This window comes from Mastigoproctus giganteus, chromosome 1, assembly GCF_048544385.1.
Source record: "Mastigoproctus giganteus isolate SK-2022 chromosome 1, ASM4854438v1, whole genome shotgun sequence".
In the NCBI taxonomy this organism is placed as follows: domain Eukaryota; kingdom Metazoa; phylum Arthropoda; class Arachnida; order Uropygi; family Thelyphonidae; genus Mastigoproctus; species Mastigoproctus giganteus.
The window spans coordinates 229,556,890-229,580,834 of record NC_143575.1 but is presented as its reverse complement, the minus strand read 5'-3'; the positions used below and the strand labels follow the sequence as shown (position 1 = coordinate 229,580,834).

Genomic DNA, 23,945 nt, shown 5'->3' with positions numbered 1-23,945 from the left:
TCTACCAATTTTAACATCATGCCCTCTATCCCTTCATCAATGTCGTTTAGGAAAATTAAAAACAACAGTGGTCCTAATACTGAACCTTGGGCAACCCCACTTCTTACATTAACCCAATCTGAGGAATAGCCATTTATCACAACCCTCTGCCTCCTGCCCTGAAGCCATCCTGATATCCATCTAAGGATTTTCCCAGTAATTCCAACCTGTTCCAGCTTATAAAGCAACCGCTCATGTGGGACTGAGTCAAAAGCTTTGCTGAAATCTAAATAAACAATGTCAAAATTATTCCCTAAATCCAGCTCACAATTTAGGGAATAATTTTGACCCTTTCAAAATAGCGAACCAGATTTGTTAAACATGATTTTTCATTTACAAAACCATGCTGAGTATCCTTGAGAATTTCAATTCTATCCAAATGATCCTGAATTCCACCCTCGATCATTGCCTCTATGATTTTCCCTACCTAGTCAGACTGATAGGTCGATAATTTCTCACTTCAGTCTTAGAACCACCCTTATGTATGGGAGATACATTGGCACTTTTCCAATCCAAGGGAATCTCCCCAGAGTCTAGTGATGCTCGCATAATTAGCCTCAATGGCTCAATGCACTCACTTACCGCCTCCCTTAAGATTATAGGGTATATTCTATCAACTCCAGAAGCCTTACTGGCCTGTAGGCTTGGAAGTGTTTTCATTAAATAATCTTGTGTACATAGTACTGTAATATGTACATACTAATTGATATTTCTGCTCAATGATTTTTTTTTTTTTTTGGTTGTAAAATTTAAAACAGTAAAAACGATAAGCAATTAATAACAAATAACAGGGCATGCACAAGTTGCAAGTGAGATACAGAGTAATGAGTTTCTGAAAATTATTTGTTTTTATATGATTGAATATTTGATGGAAGGGGAAACACATTTCACTATAATAACGTGAAAACCCACAGAATTCCAGTTGTATGTACTATAGCAAATGGAAGAAGATAGACTTTACTACCCATTCAATAACTAGATTACATTAACAGAAAAGCCTAATAAAATGGAATTGACTGTCCAGTTACTGGATAGTCAATGTTTGAATTGTTTATGCTTATTTATTTACGAATTTATGAATACACTGGGTTTCCTGCCATTTGAAATTGAAAAATCACATCTATATAAAGTAAATACAGCAAATATGTTACCCTTTTCGGATTTTACAATATATGGAATATATGGAAAATACCGTATATGTCCTCTAAAATTTTCACTGTATTACTTTGGTATCTTACTGAAAGGCAATGTTAAATAGCTTTACACTACACAAATACTATGATATGACTGCAGATCATTGTTACTGAATACAAGCGTGACTGCAATAATAACATTATTATTGCAAATTTCTATATTGCAACTTAGACTACCACAGCCAACATTGTGGTCAGTTTGTTAAAAAAACAAATCGAACTTTAATGCAGCTTTATTATTTATTGTGAAAAGAAAAAGGAGCATAAAAAACAGTTTTTTTCAAATACACCAGAAAGTCTTTGTCACCCCCTATATTATGAAGCTAGAAGGGTTAAATCAAGTAAAAAAAAGACAAATAATTGGATAGAATTGAGGGCTTGATGCCAAATAATACTGGCTTTTCACCTACAAAATAAATTTTAACCTCGAGATAGCATTCCTCTAAATTACTTGGATTGCTGGTACATTCAGAACAACTGTGGGAAATTAATGCAAGTGGTTGGCTAGTTTAGTTTTCTTCCTGAATTTTTCTTTCACACCTCATTAAAATATAACATGAAGTCATTTTTACTATTAGAAAAATGCCTATCTTTGTGCACATATAATGCATATGAGAAGGAACAGAAAACAAAAGAATCTGTACAAGTGAAACCAATTTTATGACTAATGCAATACTGTATAAATTAGTAAATTAATTAAGCAGCAACAGTATGTTTTTCATATATTATAAAGTACTTAAACGAAAAAGCCTTACCTTTGATAACACCTTTGGATTTCCAACAATGATAATTCCATATCTATGGGATTAAAAAAAATAATAAAAAAATAATAATAATAAAACATTTTAAAAAAGATCAATATACTGCTTTATATTTAAATTTTTTTCTCTCTCTCACACAGAATTTTTTAACAAAAAGGTAACCATTGGTTAGCAGACTGAAAGTCACACACACACACACAAGAAGACAAATGTTTATTTTCAGTGTATTGGGTAGGAGTGTTGACCTGTCGATTGTAAGTATCATGGAAAAAATTGAGAATACATATATACTGCAGTGATCGCTGAATTATGACCACCCCTATGAAAACTGAATGCGACCCGTTGATCACATGAGGTATGAGAGTGCACAGTTAGTCAACCTAAATAGCATAGATAAGGTGTCTGTGGCACAATGGGTAAAAGGAAGGATTTATCGGACTCGGCGAGCTGGTGCCTTGATTTCCCAAACAGCTGAACTGGTGGGGTGTTCAAGAGCCACCGTAGTTAAAGTGTACCAGGACTGGCATCAAAATGGTCAAAGAACGACCCGATGGCAAAACTGCAAAAGTCAGCGAGAGGTTAATGTTAGAGGTGAGCGTTGGGTCCGACGAATCGTACAGGCAAACAGGCGCAGCACTGTTGAAGAGTTGACTACCCAATACAACATGGGGCAACCCGGAACAATATCTGGCATGACCATGCGTTGCATGCTTGCAGAAGACCCCTACAGCATCCTCTCCTAACCAAGGTTCATCGGTGTAAAAGACTCACCTTGTGCAAAGAGCATGCAAGTTGGACGTTAGAAGACTGGAAGAAGGTGTGCTGGTCGGATGAGTCGCGTTATGTACTCCACACACTGGATGGTTGTGTACAGATTTGGCATCAACAACACGAGGCTCTTCATCCATCATGCACGGCATCAAAAATGCAGGCCGGTGGAGGCTGTTCTATGGTGTGGGGCATGTTTCACTGGCAGGAACTTGGACCCAAGGTGCATGTGGAACAACATATCACTGACTTCCGCTAATGTCAACTGTTTGCTGACTGCATACACCCCGATATGTTACTTTTCCCCGAATGCTGATGGTGTCTTCCAAGGTGAAAATGCACCGAGCCATCAGGCACTTCGTGTGCAGGAATGGTTCAAGGAACACAGTTCTGACTTCTCGCATATCGATTGGCCTCTGAACCCCCCTCCCCTCATATCAATCCCATAGAGCACTTGTGGGACACTATGGAAAGGCATATCAGGCACCTGGATACACAAATCACCTCCATACCTAAATTGCTAGCCGCATTACACACAGCTTGTTGGCTACACTTCCCGAACGCTTCCGACATCTTGTTGAATCAATGCCATGCCGGATAGCTGCTGTACTGAGGGCAAAAGGACCTATGAAGTATTAGGTAGGTGGTCATAATTCAGTGATCACTCAGTGTATATAATTTTTTTTTTTTTTTTTTTTGGGGAGGGGGTAATAGTCGGATAATAGTTGGAACAAACGTTTTGGGGATGCCGTCTTGTCACATTTATCATGTAAAGCAATTTTACCATACTAAATATATAAAGTTAAATTTAATTAACACTTGTTAATTTTTTACATTAAACGTTGCATTGCATTTACATCAAACATTTTCTGTGCAAACCATATGCATTCACTTATTCGTGAAATAAATGGACTGTACACTTACCCTAGGGGTTATTGTACAATTCAAGAGGTTCTATCAATGATATACAAGAATTTTGGAACAGGGAAAAGGAGATGACTATCCCATTGTATAAGGCAATAGTTAGGTTGCACTTCTGAAAGCCCCACTTCAGAAAGGATGATGAGATCTGTTGTAACAAGTGCAGAGATGAACAAGATTAGTCAGGGACACAAAAGGGTACCCTTATCAAGAAAGATTTCAGTTCTTAAATTTTAGTACCTGAAAAGTAGGTGCCAGTAAGGAGACCTGATTAAAGTGTTTAATCCTTTTAATGGATTGAGTAAACTAAGTGCTTGTGACATCCTTACTTTTTTTTTCAGTATCATCATCATCAGTTGTTTTCAATCCACTGCAGGATGAAGGCCTCTCCAGCAACTTTCTCCATCATTATGATTTGTGCAATGGCCATCCATTTACTACCCACAAACTCATCAATTTCATATGTCCATCTCCGTTGTTGTCTTCCAGGTTTTCTTCTAGCTCCTCTTGGGTACAATTCTGTTATTTTCTTAGTCCATCTGTCATCATGTCTTCGAGCTATGTGTCCTGCCCAAGACCATTTTAGTTCTTTAGTTTTGATAAGAATATCCTTTACTTGAGTTTGCTGCCTAATCTATGTGTTTCTCTTCTTATCTAACAGCCTGATTCCCAATATAATTCGTTCCAGATAAGTATAAGAATCCACCTTTTCAATTACTGCTCCTTCAATCATTATATCCCCTTCTGTGGCATAATTGTTCATCATTACTTTTGTTTTAGCCATATTCATCTTTAGTCCGAAATCCCTACTAACTCTGCATACCTGATTAAGATTTTCCTCTAATTCTTCGGGATCATGGCTTATGATCACAATGTGATGTGCAAATGGTAAATGGTTTAGATACTCTTCATTCACATTGACTCTTTGCTGCAACCATTCCAATCTTCTGAAAGCTTCAAGGGCAGCAGTAAACAACTTCGAAGATATTGTGTCTCCTTGTCGAACTCCTTTCTCAATTTTAAATTTGCTACTGTCTTTGTCAAGTCTAATAAAGGAGGTAGTGTTCTCATATATTTTCTTCAAAATTATAATATATGAGGTATCTATGTCTGGTCTTTACAGTGCCCGAAACATTGCCTTACGCTATATGGAGTCAAATACCTTTTCATAATCCACAAATGCCAGACATAATGGTGTTTTATATTAATTTTCTTTCTCCATTAGTTGTGATATTACGTGAAGGTAATCACGTATGAAGGTCATAGTTGAGAATCCTGCCCTAAAGCCAGCATGCTCTTTCAGTTGATTCTCCTCAAGTATTCTTTTAATCTGTTAGTAATGACCCTTGCAGATATGGGACAACAAGCTAATTGGTCTATAATTTCCAATTTCTGATTTATCTCCTTTCTTATGCAATAAAATTATTATTACATTATTCCACTCCTTAGGCGCATGCCTTTCCTAATGTATTTTGTGAAGAGGCTTGCCAGTTTCTGTATTATGTCTCTTACTCCAAATTTTAGCAACTCTGTAGTAACTTCATCTTCACCTGGGGCTTTCTGATTCTTCATTTTCTTCAGTACACATTCCACTTCATCAGGAAGGATATCAGGTATGTCATATGTGTTGCTAATTTGTGATCCATCTTCCCCACTGCTGCATCATTCCCTCGCTATAATTCTTTATAGCAGTCTTCTGCTATTTGAATCATACCTACTCTGCTATTTATAAATACACCACTGCAATTCTTCAGTTTCGGGATCATTTGTCTTTCTGTATTACTGCTCATGGCTGCTGATTTAAGTCCTTTGTTTTCCTTTAATGCTTGTTCTACTTTTCTTGTGTTAAATCTTCTTATGTCCTCTCACAGTCTCTTTCTAATAGCTTTGCATAATTCAGTATATTCAAATTTGTTGTTTCCAGTGTTTATTTTGCTCTTAATTTGTCGTATTTGGTTCATCATGACAAGTGTTTCTTGACTAATTTTCTCTTCTTTGGATTTCTTTTTATCCATAGGTTTCTCGGGCTTTATCCCTTTCAGAAAGTTATTGTATTCCTCGTTGATATCTTGGTTCTGAAAGGTCTGTAGGCTCAAACTTGTTCGTAAGTTCCAGTACATACTGCCTTCTCTTCTCTTCTGTTATCGCAATAAGCTTCATAGTACTCAAGTCAGTTTTTTTTTCTTTCTTTTCTTACATCTATATCTAGTGTGCATCTTACCATTCTGTGATCACTTCCAACATTTTCCTTGTTCAGGATGGTAATATCATTCACAATATATCTTCTGTTAGCGAGGATGAAGTCAATTTCATTAGTTGTTAATCCACTTTCTGTTCACCCTTTTCTTGAAAAAGGTGTTTGTTACTGACATTCCTCGGGATTCTGCAAATTCCCCAAGTCTTTCACCAATTCCAAAATTTCCTATAGTTTCCCTGTCTGTGCTGTTTCTCTTTCCAACCTTAGCATTGAAGTCCCCCATAATAATAGATAGTGAGTTTTCTGTTCATCTAGAAGTTCATCTCAATTTCGGTGTACATTTCTTCAACCTCTTCATCTTCATGGCTCGACGTTGGTGCATAAATCATCATAACCTGTAGTTTGTACCTCTTAGAAATCCCGAGAAGCAGTCTTGAAACCCCTGGTGATGTACTTCTGAATTCCAAAATGCTTTTTATATCTTTATGGACCAGAAAGCCAAAGCTACCTTTGCTCCTTTCACTGTTTCTATTGGTGTACAGCAGATTTCCCCTTGATATGCTTATAAGTGATTCATTTCTTCTTCTTGCTGTTTCAGCCAAACTAATGATATTCCAATTCACATTTTCTAATTCCTTTTCCAGCACTAATATCCTATCTTCACAGATTTTTAGTATAAGGGATCATAAATTAAAAAAAAAAAAAAAAGATTGTTGTAGGATGTGTGAAAATTGCTATCAGCCACAGTTGGTTGGAACAATAAACATCTAGTATTGTGAAATTTGTCTAATTCTTCTTTGAATTTATTCAGAGAAAGGTTAGACAAATATCCTCTGGAGTTAATAGCTGTGAATGGATGATCAAATGTAGAGTGGTCCTTGGTGACACTGCCATTTTTTTCCATTTCTAATGACTTTTTATACAAATATATGTGCTAACTTTTAGAAATTGTAATCTGACACAAGATCAGAATGAAGACAACCAGAATGGTATCTCGTGTTGTCTTTCACCCCCCCCCCCCAGTAATAGTTTTTTCTACATGTTGTTTGGGTACCATCTGCCCCATTTGACCTGATAACAGATCAAAAGGGACAGATGAGAAATTTGGAAATTTATAAGATTAATAAAGTTTGAGCATGAGAATACAGCATTCCTAAGTTTCCATACATTTAATCTTATGAACAAGAATTAGTTTAGGAGTTCATAACTTTATATCTCCAACTCTGCTCAACTTCAGCAGCTCCACGAGGTTTCAACTTTTGACAGTATAATGCTTGAGAACCGAATACTTCAATATTAATGCATTTAGAGTATTATACCAGTATAATGAAGTACAGTACAATTTTGTAAAAGCAATATTCCCATAATGGTATTTTCTTTGATTTCTTATTAACTGAGCATAGAAAAAAAAACTGCTTTCTCTGATATATTTGTGGCACCCATATTACAGATAAAGGCAGCAGGCAGTATTTAGGTCTAATGTGGATCACATCAGAAATACTGAAAATCAGAGGGGGGGGGATGCCACCAGAGTATCCAGAGGTCATTTGCCAAACAGCAACATCTAGAAGATAGGACCAGGGCATTAATCGTATCAATGTATAAAAAGGAAAATGAATCTGAATGTGAAAATAAATACTCCAGATAAAATCTATAGAAGGATAGCTGAAATTCTGACATATGCCTGATGTTGATCGAACTAGATTAAATAAGTTTTGTAAAGTGTAAAGCAGGCTATTTTCTTCTTTTTTTTTTTTTTATTAAGATTATATAATGCAACTTGAAAAAAAAACATTTCTCTGTTGTGGACTTCCAATACAACAAATAAATTTTTGGCTGTATGTTCTATCAAATTTAGAAATGCAAGTAGGGATACATAAAAGTTTGATGAATGGCCAAAGATATTCTACACTTGGGCTGTTAATCAAAATTAGTGAGATGCAGCATAGTACTTTCTCTGCTCATGAGGATATGATATAATCTACTAAAGGTTTAGTATGTTGCTTTTTCTTTACCCTTCACAAAAGTTTCAAAACAAAACAATAAATTACAATGTAAAAGTTTCTTTCCCATTTCTCCGATATCTGCACACATGTTTAATCCCACCAATGCTAAACTACAATACAAACTCAAAAACCAGGAAATTCTTTTTTTTTTTTTTTTGTTAGTTGTTGGTGCATCGGCTTCTGTGGCCATAATGCACCTCCCAAAGTTTTTGCATTTTACTCTGATCCAAGCCTGAGGCGGGATTCAAACCCGCGACCTTTGGGTTGCCAGGCAGGCACTTTACCCACCTGGCTAGCCCGGTCAGCCAGGAAATTCATGCTGGAAGTGAATTTATTCAGAGAAAATAAAGCAAACTATTTGAAGATACTAAAAACGCCAAATTAAGCACTTTGATCTTGAATTGCCCGATTTAGGTTCTCCATTTTACCTGTGTGGTAAAATGAGAACCTAAATCGAACAATTGAAAGGCAACATAAATCTGGTTTAAATAAATACTTTTTTTGACTCAAAAATTAAAACGGGTGTAGTGGGGAATAAACTCATCCTAACGAATGTGTAAGATTGGTGGTTTATAGGATATGACACAAAGAAAAATTCCTACAAATGCAAAACACTTCTCTAAATGTTATGTCATACAATGTATATAATAAGCTTAATATGCTGTTTAATTTAAATAGTTCACAAGAGCAGTTTTTAATGGTGCTACAACAAATACAGCATATAAGAAGTCATTATTATCATTTGGGAATAACTATATACAGTGAAACACCTCTTCAGCAGATACCACTGGGCCAGTGGCCCCTCATTAAATCTCATTGTACGTATTTGTGTTTCAATTAATTAATTTTCTGTAATAACATATAATTAACTTTTAGTAAAAATGAATACAAACTTTTGTTAGAGAAGCAGCAAATTCATTGTCATCATGGATTATTCTGCATTCATCATTTTTTGTTCACATAGATTTCTTTTAAAGCAAATGAATATAACCTCTTTCCCCCTTTATTATGGGGAAGCACTCCCTTTTTAAATTTATGCATATGGTTCTGCTGCAAACAGCAAGAAATTTTGCTTCTTAAAAAATTAGCACACAATCAATATAATGCACAGGAAATTTTCAATCATTATTCCACAGGGAATATTTCATGCTAATAAACTTGGATAAAGCCTTTGTATGGAGCTACAAATGTCTCATTTCCCACTACTGAGTGAAAAGTGATATGTGTTAGCATCCTCCTGTCAAAAAAGCAGACCAGTTATGGAAGTAATATCAAGCACCACAGTCTTTTTATTGATGTACAGTATATTCACGAGTGTGGAAAATTCCACATGAGCTATTGGCTGTATACCATATTTTTTCTTTCACGAACAGTGCCACAAACTAAATCCTGTATACACACTTGTAACTTTTGTTTAGTTCTGGCAATAGTTTCTCTAGAGTTAGCAATTTTATTGCCTTGCTAAGTGATCTAAGCAGTGGAACAGCATTGGACAGGCAGTAAATAAATTACTTACCAGCAGGGGTTAGCATAAGTTAATGATATATTGTGCCACCTGATTCATAAGATGCACAGCTACCACAAATCTAATTAGTACTACTATAACCTTGACCCTTGCTTGCCTTCATTGTGGGCAAGTCACCTTCAACAAATATAGCAGTAAGAAGTCATTATTATCACTTGGGAATAACTATATGTCATTTAGGAATAACTATTTGTGTTTTTTGTAAGCAAAAGACCTTCACTTGCTTACAAAAAACACATGAATGCATGTCAATTACCCTTGAAAGTGTCCAGTCCAAAGAGGTTGAAAATACAAAAAGGACACCTATTCAAATGTCCACATTGGACATTTTAATAGTGCATGTCTGTTTTGGAGAGGTTGTTTAACATGCAATTTCTAATATTTCACGCCAGACCTCAAGCCTGAATGCTCATTGTATAATATTAAATAATGTTAGAACTATTTTTAAAAAATTTAAACTGCGGCAATAGTTAATTTTGCAAAAAATTACTAAAATAAAAACACTAAAATTACAACAAAGTTAAATTGATATTTTAGGATTTTAAAGCACATGGAACCCTTATGTTTTTTTTGTAGTCAATGAAGAAGCACTGAGAAATTCTGAAAAATGTCTTAGCAAACAGAATCTGTATATTCCTTTAATAGAAATAAAAATTATATTCACACTTCCTGCAGCGAAAAAAAAAAAAGGCTTTATCTCAGTCAATTTCTGTATAACAAAGAAATTATGGAAGTAATTGTACAATCTCACAAAATTCTTTCAACAGGACACAACTTGAGCATTGATTAATGGTTTTGAGACACTTCATTTTAAAAATAATGCAATGAAGATGGGGAGGGGTGGGGGGGGAGAGAGAGAGAGAGAGAGAGAGAGAGAGAGAGAGAGAGAGAGAGAGAGAGAGAGAGAGAGAGAGAGAGAGAGAGAGAGAGAGAGAGAGAGAGAGAGAGAGAGAGAGCGCCTTTAGTTTTGTGGGCTGCAAAGTCTTTTAAAACAGACATCAATGTGGGACTTTAAAAATACCCAGATCAATCTGGCAATTTTAGGTTTTAATAGATGACGTGACTGGTATATAAGGTGTGGTCAAAAAGTTCAGGGACTGGCTTTGAAATCAGAGTGCAGAAACAAGGTTATAACTTGTCAGGATCTTTGTCAACATGCTTCTAACAATACACACTTTGTTTCTTCCATTATTACTGGTGTTGAATTGTGGATGTATGGCTATAACTGAGAAACAAAGACCCAGTCTTCAGTGGAAAGCTTAGTCTCTTCGAAGACCCCAAAAAAAAAAAAAAAAAAAAGAAAGTGTCTTGGCAAAATGTGAAGATCATGTTTATTGTATTTTTTGATTCATAGAGTATTGTTAAATTATGAATTTGTCCTGCATGGTAAAATAAAGAACCATGCAACAGGAATGTTGCAAAACAGTTTTACAGTGATTGCGTGGCAGACTTCAGGAAATTAGAACCAACATCATGACAGTGCCCATTCATACTAGATGTTTTCTACCCAATAATTTCTTGAGAAACACTCTTCATTTCCCCCTTGCCCCCACTCTGTTATACTCATTGAAATTAGCTTCCTGTGATTCCGTCCACCCCCCCCCCCAAAATTTAAAGTCTCCTTGAAAGGTCACAAATATGCAATGACCAAGGAAATGATTCATTCTCAGCATGTCACAGGAACTAATAGCAATTTCAAAAAAAAAAAGTTGCCTATCAGGAATGCTTCCATAAGTTGCAGAAGCACTGGAATTGGTAAATGCATTACTGAAATATTAGTATTGTCCCCAAACTTTCTGATCACGTCTCTTAATAAGTATGAGCAGTCACAGCTTTCAGCATACATCAATAAATTCAGCGAGTCAGCATTTGTAAGGCATACAATTTTTAGAAAAAATAACAACTTAAATGAAATCTGGAAGAAAAGGTATATCTCTATAAAATTGCAAGACACATGATTTCCATAAATCATACGGGAAAAATCAGAAAAATTAGAAGGTATGAAACTGTCTCAATTTTTGTTGCTCCACATCATGTTTACCTATACAAAAGCGGCAACAATCACTACTAATTATTTGGTGCCCATCATACAATGAATAATAAGTACTACAATCTTGGATTTAATTCTTTTTAGGTATTTCTCCACAAAAACCTTGGAATGGCAAGCTACACAGAATAAATACATTCTGTTTGGCAAACCTTCTGATTTCCAACATTAAATATAGTCATATTATATTTACTTTTTAAAATGATTTTACAAAAAAAAAAAAAAATAAATAAATAAATAAATAAAAAATAATTTTTATTTCCACATGAAAATCAAAATGACCATGCACCAGCCAGTCAGTGAAAAGCACACTATTACTCTTAACCTCCACAATTTTCCTGTTGTGAAAAATGTCAAGAACCAAATAATGTACAACATAATAGCCAAAACAAAACATCTACAAACAGAAACACAACACACTCACCTAGCTCTTGTGAGTGCCACATTAAGACGACGGGGATCGTTCAGAAAACCAATACCTTGGTGCTCATTTGACCTCACACATGACATAATAATAAGATCTTTTTCTCTTCCTTGAAATGCATCTACACTTGCAACTTCTATCTCCTAAATTTAGAGGAAAAAATAAGTTTTAGTACCAACAGAAAAAACATACATAAATTTTATATAAACTAAGGGAGCTTAATTTTTCATCAAGGAAGATTTAAAATAAAACAAATAAAAAAGCATATTATATTTTTAAAAAGTGCCTAGGGAGTGTGTTACATTTCAGGCAGTTAGAAAATAGTAATAACTCCACGACATATATAAATATATACTCAGAGTTGGCTTTGCATTAGTAATATCCCCCTTGTGTAGGAATGGAATGGTTTGTGATGGTGAAGTCAAAGTCAGGAACAGCTGATATAAGATGGCAATTTGCACACATGGAAATCAGTATTTTAGTATCTGTGGGGAAGAATGGGTTGGTGTCAAGTCTTTTGGTTTGAATGTGAAATGACTGTGGAGTGCCAGTATCTCGACAACAGCCAACATGTTAAGTGCTCTCATTCGGTGGTGTCACAAGTCTACCAGGTATGGCTCAACAGTGGTCAAACAACCAAAAGTCACACATGGTACAGCAAAAAAAAAAAAAAAATTAAATAATTTTTAACTATTCATCAAGGAATAAAAATAGAAGGCCTAATCAATAAATTCTTCTGTTATTTTTTATTTACTTGTTTGCTCCTTTTCACTCTCCCTTCAACTTTGTTTAATTTATTTATCATTATAATTTTTTTAATAGCAGGGTATCCTTTTGGATTGTTGGTCAAAATTTGTTGCTGTGAGTTTTTGTGCATAAAACAGTCCCAACTGAAATTAATTAAAAAGTCACATATTGGTTTTCGAAGTTTTTTAAACAGCACAAGAGGATGATATACTGCATAGAAGAACAGAAAGTGAAAGCTTCCTCCTATGTGGATGGTAAAAATTTGACACCACTTTTCTATTAGTGAAGAGTGCAGTGGGTTACAAAAATTTTTAGTAAAACACATGGGCATAAGAGAAGTGGAAGGTGAACCAATTAAAACAGTAAGAACCTTTGCCATAAAACAGCAGTACCTAAAAATTAAAAAATAATTTTTAACCATTCATCAAGGAATAAAAATACTGCTGTTCTATTCTATCAATTCTGCTATTTTTTTATTTGCTTGTTTGCATTTCACTCTCTCTTTAATTTTGTTTATTTTATTTATTATTATTTTTTTTTATAACTGGGTATCCTCTTGGATCGTTGGTCAAAATTTGTTGGCATAACTTTTTGTGCATAAAACAGTCCTAACTGAGATTAATTAGTATTAGTAACGGCCGCATGGTGCAAGAAAGCCTATGGCTTATGCTGCACCAGCCAAAACAAAAAAAAAAAAAAAAAAAATCCGAACAAAACAATGATAAAAACAAAAAAAAAAAACAAAAAATAAATAAATAAATAACTAAATAATAATAATTAATAAATAAAAAAAATAAAATAAAAAATAAATAAAAAGGAAATTAAACCTATCATCCTATGCGCTTCCCTTACCCGAAAGTACTATCCAGATGAACTTTGAATTTCCCCAAACTGTCGGCCTCTACAACCCATGAAGGCAACTTATTCTAGTAATTTATAACTCGCTGGCTAAAATAAAACTTCCTGCAGTCCAATCTAAACATTCCCCCCCCCCCCCCGTAACTTGAATTTATGTCCCCTAGTTCTAGCATCATTTATAATCTTGAAAATTTTGTCCTCATTCATTTTACTGATGCCTCTCACAGCCTTAAACACCTCAATCAAATCTCCTCTAAGGTGTCTAGTTTCCAAACTCTGCAACCCACATATTCAAAGTCTTTCTTCATAAGGACGCCCTTTTGCTGATCTCACCAGGCGAGTTACCCTTCTTTGCACCCTTTCAAGAAGCTCGATCTCTTTCTTTAGGTGCGGTCTCCATACTTGAACACAGTATTCCAAGTGTGGTCTAACATAAGCCTTATATAATGGGATTATCACGTCCCTATCTCTACTTGCAAAAGTTCGATAGATCATCGATAGGACACCATGGGCCTTCCTTGCAACCTGTTTACAATGCTCAGAGAATTTCATGTCTGACCGTATCGTAACACCCAAGTCCCTTTCCTCCAGTACTGGGTTTAGTTGAACTCCACCAAGTGAATAAGTTTTTTTGGGATTACTGTTTCCCAGGTGTAATACCTTACACTTTGTTGGATTAAAGCACAGCTGCCATTTTTCTGACCATTCCTGAAGTCTATCTAGGTCTCTCTGAAGAAGCTCAGCTTGACAGTGATCATTAACTACTCTACCAATTTTAACATCATCTGCAAATTTAGACATCACGCCCTCTATCCCTTCATCAATGTCGTTTATGAAAATTAAAAACAACAGTGGTCCTAATATTGATCCTTGGGGAACCCCACTTCGTACATCAACCCAATCTGAGGAATAGCCATTCACAACCCTCTGCCTCCTGCCCTGAAGCCATCCTTCTATCCCTCTAAGGATTTTCCCAGTGATTCCAACCTGTTCCAGCTTATAAAGCAACCGCTCATGTGGGACTGAGTCAAAAGCTTTGCTGAAATCTAAATAAACAATGTCGAAATTATTCCCTAAATCCAGCTCGTGAGTGACCCTTTTGAAATAGCGAACCAGATTTGTTAAACATGATTTTCCCTTTACAAAACCATGCTGAGTATCCTTGAGAATTTCAATTCGATCCAAATGATCCTGAATTCCACCCTTGATCATTGCCTCCATGATTTCCCCTACTACTCAAGTCAGACTGACAGGTCGATAATTTCCAACTTCACTTTTAGAGCCACCCTTATGTATGGGAGATACATTTGCACTTTTCCAATCCAAGGGAATCTCCCCAGAGTCTAGTGATGCTCGCATAATTAGCCTCAATGGTTCAATGCACTCGCTTGCCGCCTCTCTTAAGATTATAGGGTATATTCCATCAACTCCAGGAGCCTTACTGGTCTGTAGACTGGAAAGTTTTTTCATTAAATAATCTTGCGAAATTTCAATATCATTAATTACATATTTTTTAACTCTGCTCCCACAATTTCCCATTGCCACAAAAGGCTTTTCATTTGTAAATATCGATGCAAAATAACTGTTGAGTTCATCTGCAACGGCAGCTGGTGTATTTATTACTATCCCCTTTCCCTTACGTAAAGGTCCGATCTGGTTTGTCCTGCTCTTCTTGGCATTTATATATGTGAAGAATTCTTTATCCCCCCCCTCTTTGCTCTGTTTGCTAGTGATTTCTCATAAACTGCCTTTGCCTGTCGAACCTTTTCTGTGGCTCTATTACACATCACCTTGTAGCTGTTATAGGCTTCAGTACTTTTTATTGCTCTGTAACCTTTCCATGCCACCTTTTTCTGCTCAAATAATGCGGCAACTTCACTATTCATCCAACTTGGAACCCTTCTCGTGGAGTATTTTTTTAATGGTATATATGCATTCAAGGCATCTGTGATTAATGTTTTAAAAGAGTACCACAGTTCAATTGTATTCATTCTCTGCGCGATATCTACCCAGTTAATAGAGGCCATGTAGTACCTTAAGGCATCGTAATTTCCTTTTCTGAAATTAAAACCCATTCCTTTGCCTTTTACTTCTGCTACCTCTCTCGTCATCATCCACCGTAGAACTCCGTGATCACTTCCTGCTACTGGTTCCTCTACTGTCAGCCCTGTTATGTCATCTGATTCATGGGTGATGATGAGGTCTAGGATATTCTTTTCTCTAGTACTTTCCCTGACATGTTGATACAAATAACATGTCATCTAGTTGATTTAAAAATTTTGTTCCCCATGTCGAGTTTCCTTCCCATTTACTCCAATCAATTAGAGGCAAATTGAAATCACCCATAATAAGGCATTGACGCTTACTTGCCCATTCCATTTGCATGTAGAGGTTTTTGTCATAATCATCACAATCACCTGGTCTGTAGATTACTCCTACTCGCATTATACCTTTGTAATTGAGAAGTCATGAATCGGTACTATTAGAATTCACCTTTTTGATGACTTCCAGTTGGGAAGTCATCAAAAAAGGCAGTAGATAGGGTGAAGGGATGCATAGGATAGTAGATAAAATTAGTTAATTTACAGGTTTATTGAATGTAGTTACTAAAACAAATAAAAGGTAATGTCATTTATTGAATAAGCATAACAGCCACTAAAATTCCTTGAAAAAATGACTAGCAGTCTATCATGTTTGGATACACAGGTGGGCAGTGTAATGCTAGAACAGCATCACATAACTGGATTAAAGAAGAAAAAAAAAAGAAAAAAAGATTTTGTCAAACTTTCTGGATTCTGAATACAGGGTGCTATGCTACACTTGAATATAATTCTCAATCCTTTTAAATAATTATAAAAAAAGTGACACTGTATTATACTTAGAATTGTACAGTACACTGGAGACATATTACTATACTGCAAGGCACTCTTTGAACACTGCACAGCAAACCATGACATCGCAGCTCAACCTCAGTCAAGTTTCTATTGTTGCAAAGTGATAGCACAGTGCCAAGTGTGATACACAAATATTTGGGCTCTTGTGGTAATAATTATACCAAAAAATGTGGCTGAAACAAGTTTTCTCTTTTCTCACATGCAAAGTACTGGATGAATAAAGAAGAAAAGGAAGGCATGAAACTGGCTTCACCCTTAATTCAAAGTGATGATTTATCAGGCACTTTTACAAGATCAGAGATACAATGAAATGTTAACAGAACCTTGTGATATCATGATATACTGCAATTTTTTATAGTTTTATGCAAAAAATGAATTCAGCTTACTGCAGTGGACTCTCCCATTCACTAGATCTCATTCTAACTGAGCACCTATCCAATGAGGTTCTCAGTTAGAATGAGCTATCTGGAATAGAGATCTATACTAACTATCTCTATTCCAGATAGCTCAGTGAGAGGTAGCTGAGTCAATATGGCCAAGAATCCTTGTTGAGTCCATACTACGATGAATCCAGGCAGTTCTCAGGATAAAAGTAAGATATACACACTGTTAGGTAGATGTACCTCATAAAGTGCAAAGTGCTTTGCAGCCACTTAGTGTACTTATGTATTTATTCTAATGAATGATAATTTTAAACGAATAGTAAGCTTTGAAATTACTTCAAAAGAGGCGGGTAACAATATCTTTGGGCAATGATGGGATTTAATGTGACTTTTTTGAGAATGTTTTCACTATTACGTTTCAACTTGTTGTTACAGGTCAAAAGGCTCTTTAGAGTGAACACTTGTTTTTCTCATTTGGTGCATGTACTGAAAATGACAAATTTTGAAAATGCAAAAAAAATATTTTCATGCAACTTTTGGCTATTATCAAAATTAAAACAGGACTTGAAAGAAAATGATAAGTTGATTCAAGAAATACAATCAAATGTGATGGACCACCTAAAGGTTTTCACAAATGAAGGTTTCTAAAAATACTTTGACAAGTGGCAGGCACAATGGAACAATGGTTTGTTTGCAAAAGGTGATTATAATGAAGAATATAAACTATGTAAATGATTGTGATTGAATAAAATTGAATATTTGGAATTTACAAGAAATTTTGATTAATTTTCAATCCCTGCACACATATCGAACTCTACATTAATTATGAATACTCCCAATTGAGAATTCATGTATGCCATCTACCACTGCTAATGCCATGTAGTGCACTGTCTCTTTCACAGTCTGGAACTAGATAGTATGAACCAGAGCTGTAATACTCAATATGTTCTACGTTGATAATAATATTAGTAAAATAATAAGAGGAGTTTACCTCAATATAGTACGTAGAACACTTCCGTATGATACCCTCCAGAAATTAAAACGGAAAAAACGAAAAAAATCGACGCAATTAAAAGAATCTAACGAAAATATAATTGCTTTTAATTGCGTTAATTTGATTTTTAATTGATTTTGAATTGTGTTAAATTGATTATTTAATTATTTATATTTTATTTTAATGTACCAGTAAGTTGTCGATTTTTCCATTTTAATTTCTGGAGGGTATCATACGGAAGTGTTCTACGTACTATATTGAGGTAAACTCCTCTTATTATTTTACTAATAGTCTGGAACTGTAGCATTCAGAAAGTTGTAGCTTCCTGCATGAAGAATGGACTGGAAGTTAATCTAGCTGAATTCCAAAGGGGGTTGGAGCATTGTGACCAGATTAATAGGATGAATATCTCTGATATGGCTCCCCTTTGTCCATTGTTACAGTACAGTTGCGTTGTGTGTATGAAGAGCAAACCAGCCACAGTACCAGCCAGAGGTCCCAAGTGGGTTAGCCATGCAATGTTTAGCAGTGGGAAAAGAGGAGGCTCCAATTAGCCTAGTGATGTAGGTCCTTTTCATTTCCCACTACCCTGAGTGTAGTACCACACAGTTGATTCGTTACCCTGGGATTACTGCTAATGTATGCAGTACCTTGCATTTGTTAATGTTAAACTTCAATTTGAATTTCTCAGCCCATTGGCCTAATTTTTCTAGATCTCGTTGCAACCTAGTGCTGTCATTTGCTCCACTGTGGAGCAAACGACAATGCAAATACAACTAGGAGAGGCATGATCCATTTTAATGGGGACTGTGTTTCGCACACCAGCATGACTGGGCTATCGCATCCAACATCCCATCCAAGTACCACTGCAGATGGTCTGTCACAAGCACACATGCCTACACTGCACACATCATCAGAATAATTGGACAGTGGATGACTGGAAATGGGTTGCATGGTCCAATCATCACATTATCAAGTGCACCATACAGATGCATGGGTGCCAGTGTCTCATACTCAACTAAGGTTCTTCCCCTCCTCTTTTTACTCATACTATACACATGAGGGGGCATAAATTCAAATTGAGGAAGGTAGTTGTAGGATAGATGTGTGGAAATTTGCCTTCAAGCCAGTGGGTGATTGAATATTGGACCAAACTCCAATTTGGTGTCATAGAGGTGGTTAGTTTGAATAAATTCAAGGAAGAACCAGATTACTGTTAGATGGGTTGGACAGGTGATATAGAAAGTTTTGGCACTTTTTTTGCTGATGCTGTATCAGCTGTTTTCTAGCATCAAGCATAATAATCCAGTGCATGTTTGGATGGGTGACCGAATTCTCTGGCACCTAGCAATCTGCACTTCTGGAAACAGAGGTTTATCATTTCTGATAATCACAACCATTGATGGTGACCAACATTTTGGGCACCAAGGCATTTTTAAATAAGATTTTGAACATCCTCACATGGCCACAAAATTTGCATGTTCTCCAAGGCCATGCAATGCCAATGAGTTCAGTATATTTTTGCTGAGTGTATTGCTATTAACAGTGGCAAATGATACGAGAAAGCAAGCTTTTTAAACAGGACAAGCCAAGAAAAAAAAAAAAAAAACATTTCACATATCCATCACCTCCCATACTTTGGCTTCCATGAATTTATTCAAAATATCCTCTATAACAACAACAACAGATGGTACCTTGTTACAGCAATCAACCCCCATTGGCTGAAGGCAAACTTCAACACCTATTCTACAACCATACTTCCTCAATTTGAATTCATACTCCCAAATGTGAATAGTCTGAGCAACAGGAAAAATCCCATCAGCAATGAGTTTGCTGAAGCCATTCAAAGACAAACACCTCAATCAAACTACCTCACGGGTGAATAGGAATGGTAACAGTACCTCTCTGCTAGGCTTGGTAACAGTGCCTCTTTATTCCCGTCACCAATCTCATTGCCCTTCTCCATACCCACTCCAAGAGTTCCACATTCTTCACAAAATGAGGCTTCCAGACCTGTATGCAGTATGTGCTCAAGTATGTGGCTTCACCATTGCCTTATACAATGGGATAATCACCTTCTTATCCCTGCTGTATTCCTGTATATCACTGACACAACCCCATGAGCTGTCCTGGCAGCCTTTCTGTACTGCTCAGAAAACATGCTGCTCAATTATGCTCAGGTCCTTTTCATTTTCCACTAACCTTAAGTGTAGTACCACACAGCTGATTTATTACCCTAGGATTACTGCTAGAGATATGTAGTACCTTGCATTTGTTAATGTTAAACTTCAATTGCCATTTCTCAGCCCATCTGCCTAATTTTTCTAGATCTTGTTGCACCTACCTTCATTACTGTCATTAACCACCATGCCAACCTTTGTATCATCTGGAAACTTATACATTAATCATGATATACCCTCATCAATATCATTAATAAATATAGAAAACAAACATGGGCTCAGCAGTGAATCCTGGGAACTCCACTAATAACATTAGTTCATGAAGGGCAGTGTCCATTTAAAACCACTCTCTGTCTTCTACCACTCAACCATCCCTTTATCCATAGCAGTAAAGTAAAGTGCAGCCATTATCAACCTGCTGCAGGATGGAAGCCTCCTCAACAATTCATGCTGAGGGAAACGGACCATAATCTGCCACGCTGGTCCAGTGCAGGTTGGCAGATCAACCGTATTCAGCAGTCAGGGGCTTGAACCCCGGTCTACTCAAAGAGCGTGTGCTACTGCACTCTTGCTCTTGACCACTCGGCTACGGAGGCCTTCCATAGCAGTAACTTTCCCTTAATGCCACACTACTTCAGTTTGTACAGCAGTCTTTTATTTGCAAAAGTATCAAAAGCTTTTCTGAAATCCAATAATATGATATCAGAATTATTTTATGCATCCTTCAGCTGTACAAGCTCTGATCCTACATTAGAGAAAGAAGGCTGTTATTCACAATCAAGGTGGCGAGGAGTAAAATTAGAGCTGAATTTCTGGGATCACTGCTGTTGGTGCATTCCTTTCTTATCTTCAGAATTCAGCATGGCTGCTAGCAGACCATAGTCAGCTAGTACTTACCGACAGATTTCTGCCAAAGCAAATTCTGCCCTTGCTGAAAATGATTGACGCTGATCTCCAAGAAGTGTGGTAGACAACAAAAAATACAGAAAGGGAATCCTCGCTACACAAGATTTAATTTGCAAGGTAAATTTCATTTACCTAGCAGTAATGATGGCTGTGACCACCACACATGTGACCCCAGTCAACCTCGCTTGTCCAGTTCCCCACTCGGTAACTTAAACAGTATCTAACTGCTAATTTCTGTGGTTATGGTTAATGTAATGATTTCATTATTTATGTATTTGTACGCATGCATGTATGGATGTATATCATATTTATATTATTATATCATATTTATTTATCATAATTATATTTATCTCTTATGTCTGTATGAATTTGGATGTAACATGTACTGTAAACCCCCTGGCAACACCATGCCAAGATGGGATTAACTGTATGTAGCTCATACTGCAATTAAAGATTCCATTCTACTCCACCACAAACTATTTATATCAAAGGAATTTACAACTAGTTATTCAACAAGAATATTAATTGTACTTTGCATAGGCTTGGACACTTTGTGACTATTCAAATGTCTGTACCAATCTGCTGCCATTCTTGACCACTGGATACATGTTGGTTCAAACTGAGGGGAAAAGAAACTACTCAACACCAATCAATGTTTTGTTTTCTTATAAGCATGATCGAAAGTTAGGGGCATTTAGTATCAATAACAGTAGCTGCCAAAATTTACTTAATGAATCAATAGGTCACACAAAAACAAAGAAAAGGGCAACAGAACACTAACACTGCTTTTCTGACTTCTAGACATGTATTTTTCATATATCAATATATAATAGTCTCACTAAGCAGATAGCAGTGACAAACCTAGAGAGTTTAATAAACAAAGAATGAAAGGTAAAATTTCATCCAAATTTAAGAGATATTATCTTATTATTGTCATTCATTAAAATATACCAATGCAACGTTTTCAACAAACCTGATACAATTTGGCATGCAAAGATCCATTATACTGCATGTACTGAACCAAATAAGCACGCTGGCCTTCATAAGGTGTAATGATTCCAATCTGTTCAGGTTTTACGCCACATTTTAGAAAACGGGTAGTTATTCTTTCTACAAGAGCAGCTTCCGTTCTGAAATAAAAATACTTAATAAAAATAATTTTCTTATATTAAACAAAATGTGCCATGCACTTCAAGAAATTATTATTCAGATATAAAACCAATAATACGTCAACAATCCAGGTATACAGGGTGTCCCATAAGTTTGGAATCATAGCGAAAAATAATTAATTCATGTATTTTCATCTTTGAAGCCCAAGATGTCTTTGATTATGGGAGAATGAGTCCAGATAATTCTTCTCATAGGAAATCAGAGTCAGAGAGAGGTTGCCACAGAATTTAATAGACTGCATCCAGTCTATTAAATCAAAGGAAAAATGTAGAGCTATGTTAGCAAACTTGTTGCAAAGTTTAGGAAAACCATATTCATAGAGGATACAAGTCATGCAGTGGACCTTCAAGAAGGGCCACTGCATGACTTGAAATGACACAGCCACTGCCACCCTATCTCATTTATGCAAAGGCCCCAAAAAGTCTCTTCGAAGGTTGTCCTGAGACAAGAGAATTGAAAAGCAGCATTCATTGCATCCTCAAGGCTGACAAATGGCATCCATACAAACTTCAGACCTTGAAAATTACGAAAAGATAATAGAGACTGATGGATGGAGTATATGTGAATATACTCCATCCATCAGTCTCTATTATCTTCACATATACTATCAGACTGATAGTATATGTGAATGGGCTAGAGCAGTGCTATTCAAAGTGTGGTCCGCGGACTGGTGTCAGGCCATAAACTGTTTGTTACAGGTCAGCGATGAATTGGAAATTGGTCGCGGACATTACCGGTCCCCGACAATTCATCCATTGCCGACACGCGAGATTTGTAGTTCACAAAAGTTCCGGTCAGTGACGGATTAGAAATAAAAGAAACTGGTCCTTCACCACAGATAGTTTGAGAAGCACTGGGCTAGAGAACAATATGCTCAAAACGCAAATTTGCTTTCTACAATTCTGTTTAGTAATGAGGCTGTTTGTTATGGAAACAATGAGATAAATTGAGCAAACACTCGCTTTGGTCTCAAAACAACTCTCACTGGTTCATTCCTTTCAGGGAACAAGGTGCTATTCATGTAATGGTATGGTGTGGCATATGGAAAGACTGTATCATGGGTCCCCTCTTTTTTCAAGGAAATGTTATTTCAGGTGCCTATTTATGTATGCTCAACGAGGAAGCATTCCCCAGTGTCTTGAATGAGGATGCTGACACGGCTCCAGAAAGATGGTGCTCCTGCACATTACAGCACCCACATAAGAGGGTTTTATGCATGAACAGTTTTTTGGTAATAGGACATCAAGGGCCTGTGGAAAGGCCAACGAGAGGCCTGGATCTCACACTGCTAGATTTTTTCCTCTGGGGTCACTTGAAGGTGCTGGTCTACACAGAGGAAATTCAGTACTGAACATTTATAGCAGCACATTATTGATGTTGCAACACCATTAATCCTGACCTCATTTACTGTGTGCTTGCTGACTGGGTATCTCGTCTGGATTTGTATCAGGGGTAACAGTGGATACAATGAGCATGTTCTATGAATAAAAGTGTTTGTATTGCAATTTTTTAAAAATTTCCCTATGATTCCACACTTACACCCTGTGTGTGTATGTATATATATATATATATATATATATATATATATATATATATATATATATATCAAAGAAACACACAGTATTCAAGTACCTACACACATGCCCATACTTAATGCCAGGAGTCATCACTTAAACACGGGTTCAGAAATGTTTCACAAGGGGGATTTAAAAATAAATAAATAAATAAATAATAAGAACATAATAAATATTATACATAGTATATACCCCATATACACACACCCCATCTCAAAAAGCATTATCAGATGAAACTACACATGTCCATGCATTCTATTAACACCATGCTCCGTCTATCAATACTGACTCTTTGGGTATTGATAGACGTAAACACGGAATGCAGGTGGCCCATCTTCTGGGCATCAGCACCTTGATC

General features: G+C 36.2%; 1 protein-coding gene across 1 annotated transcript in view; it reads right to left on the bottom strand.

Moving 5' to 3' along the window:
• The window catches only part of Upf1 (Upf1 RNA helicase), a 294,032-nt gene that overhangs the window by 87,669 nt on the left and 182,418 nt on the right, over positions 1-23,945 (bottom strand). The window contains exons 17-19 of the mRNA XM_090376241.1: positions 21,817-21,973; positions 11,882-12,024; positions 1,988-2,030 (exon numbers count right to left, since the gene is read on the bottom strand). Of these exons, the coding sequence (XP_090232367.1) occupies positions 1,988-2,030; positions 11,882-12,024; positions 21,817-21,973 (343 nt within the window). The remainder of the gene's footprint in view (positions 1-1,987; positions 2,031-11,881; positions 12,025-21,816; positions 21,974-23,945) is intronic.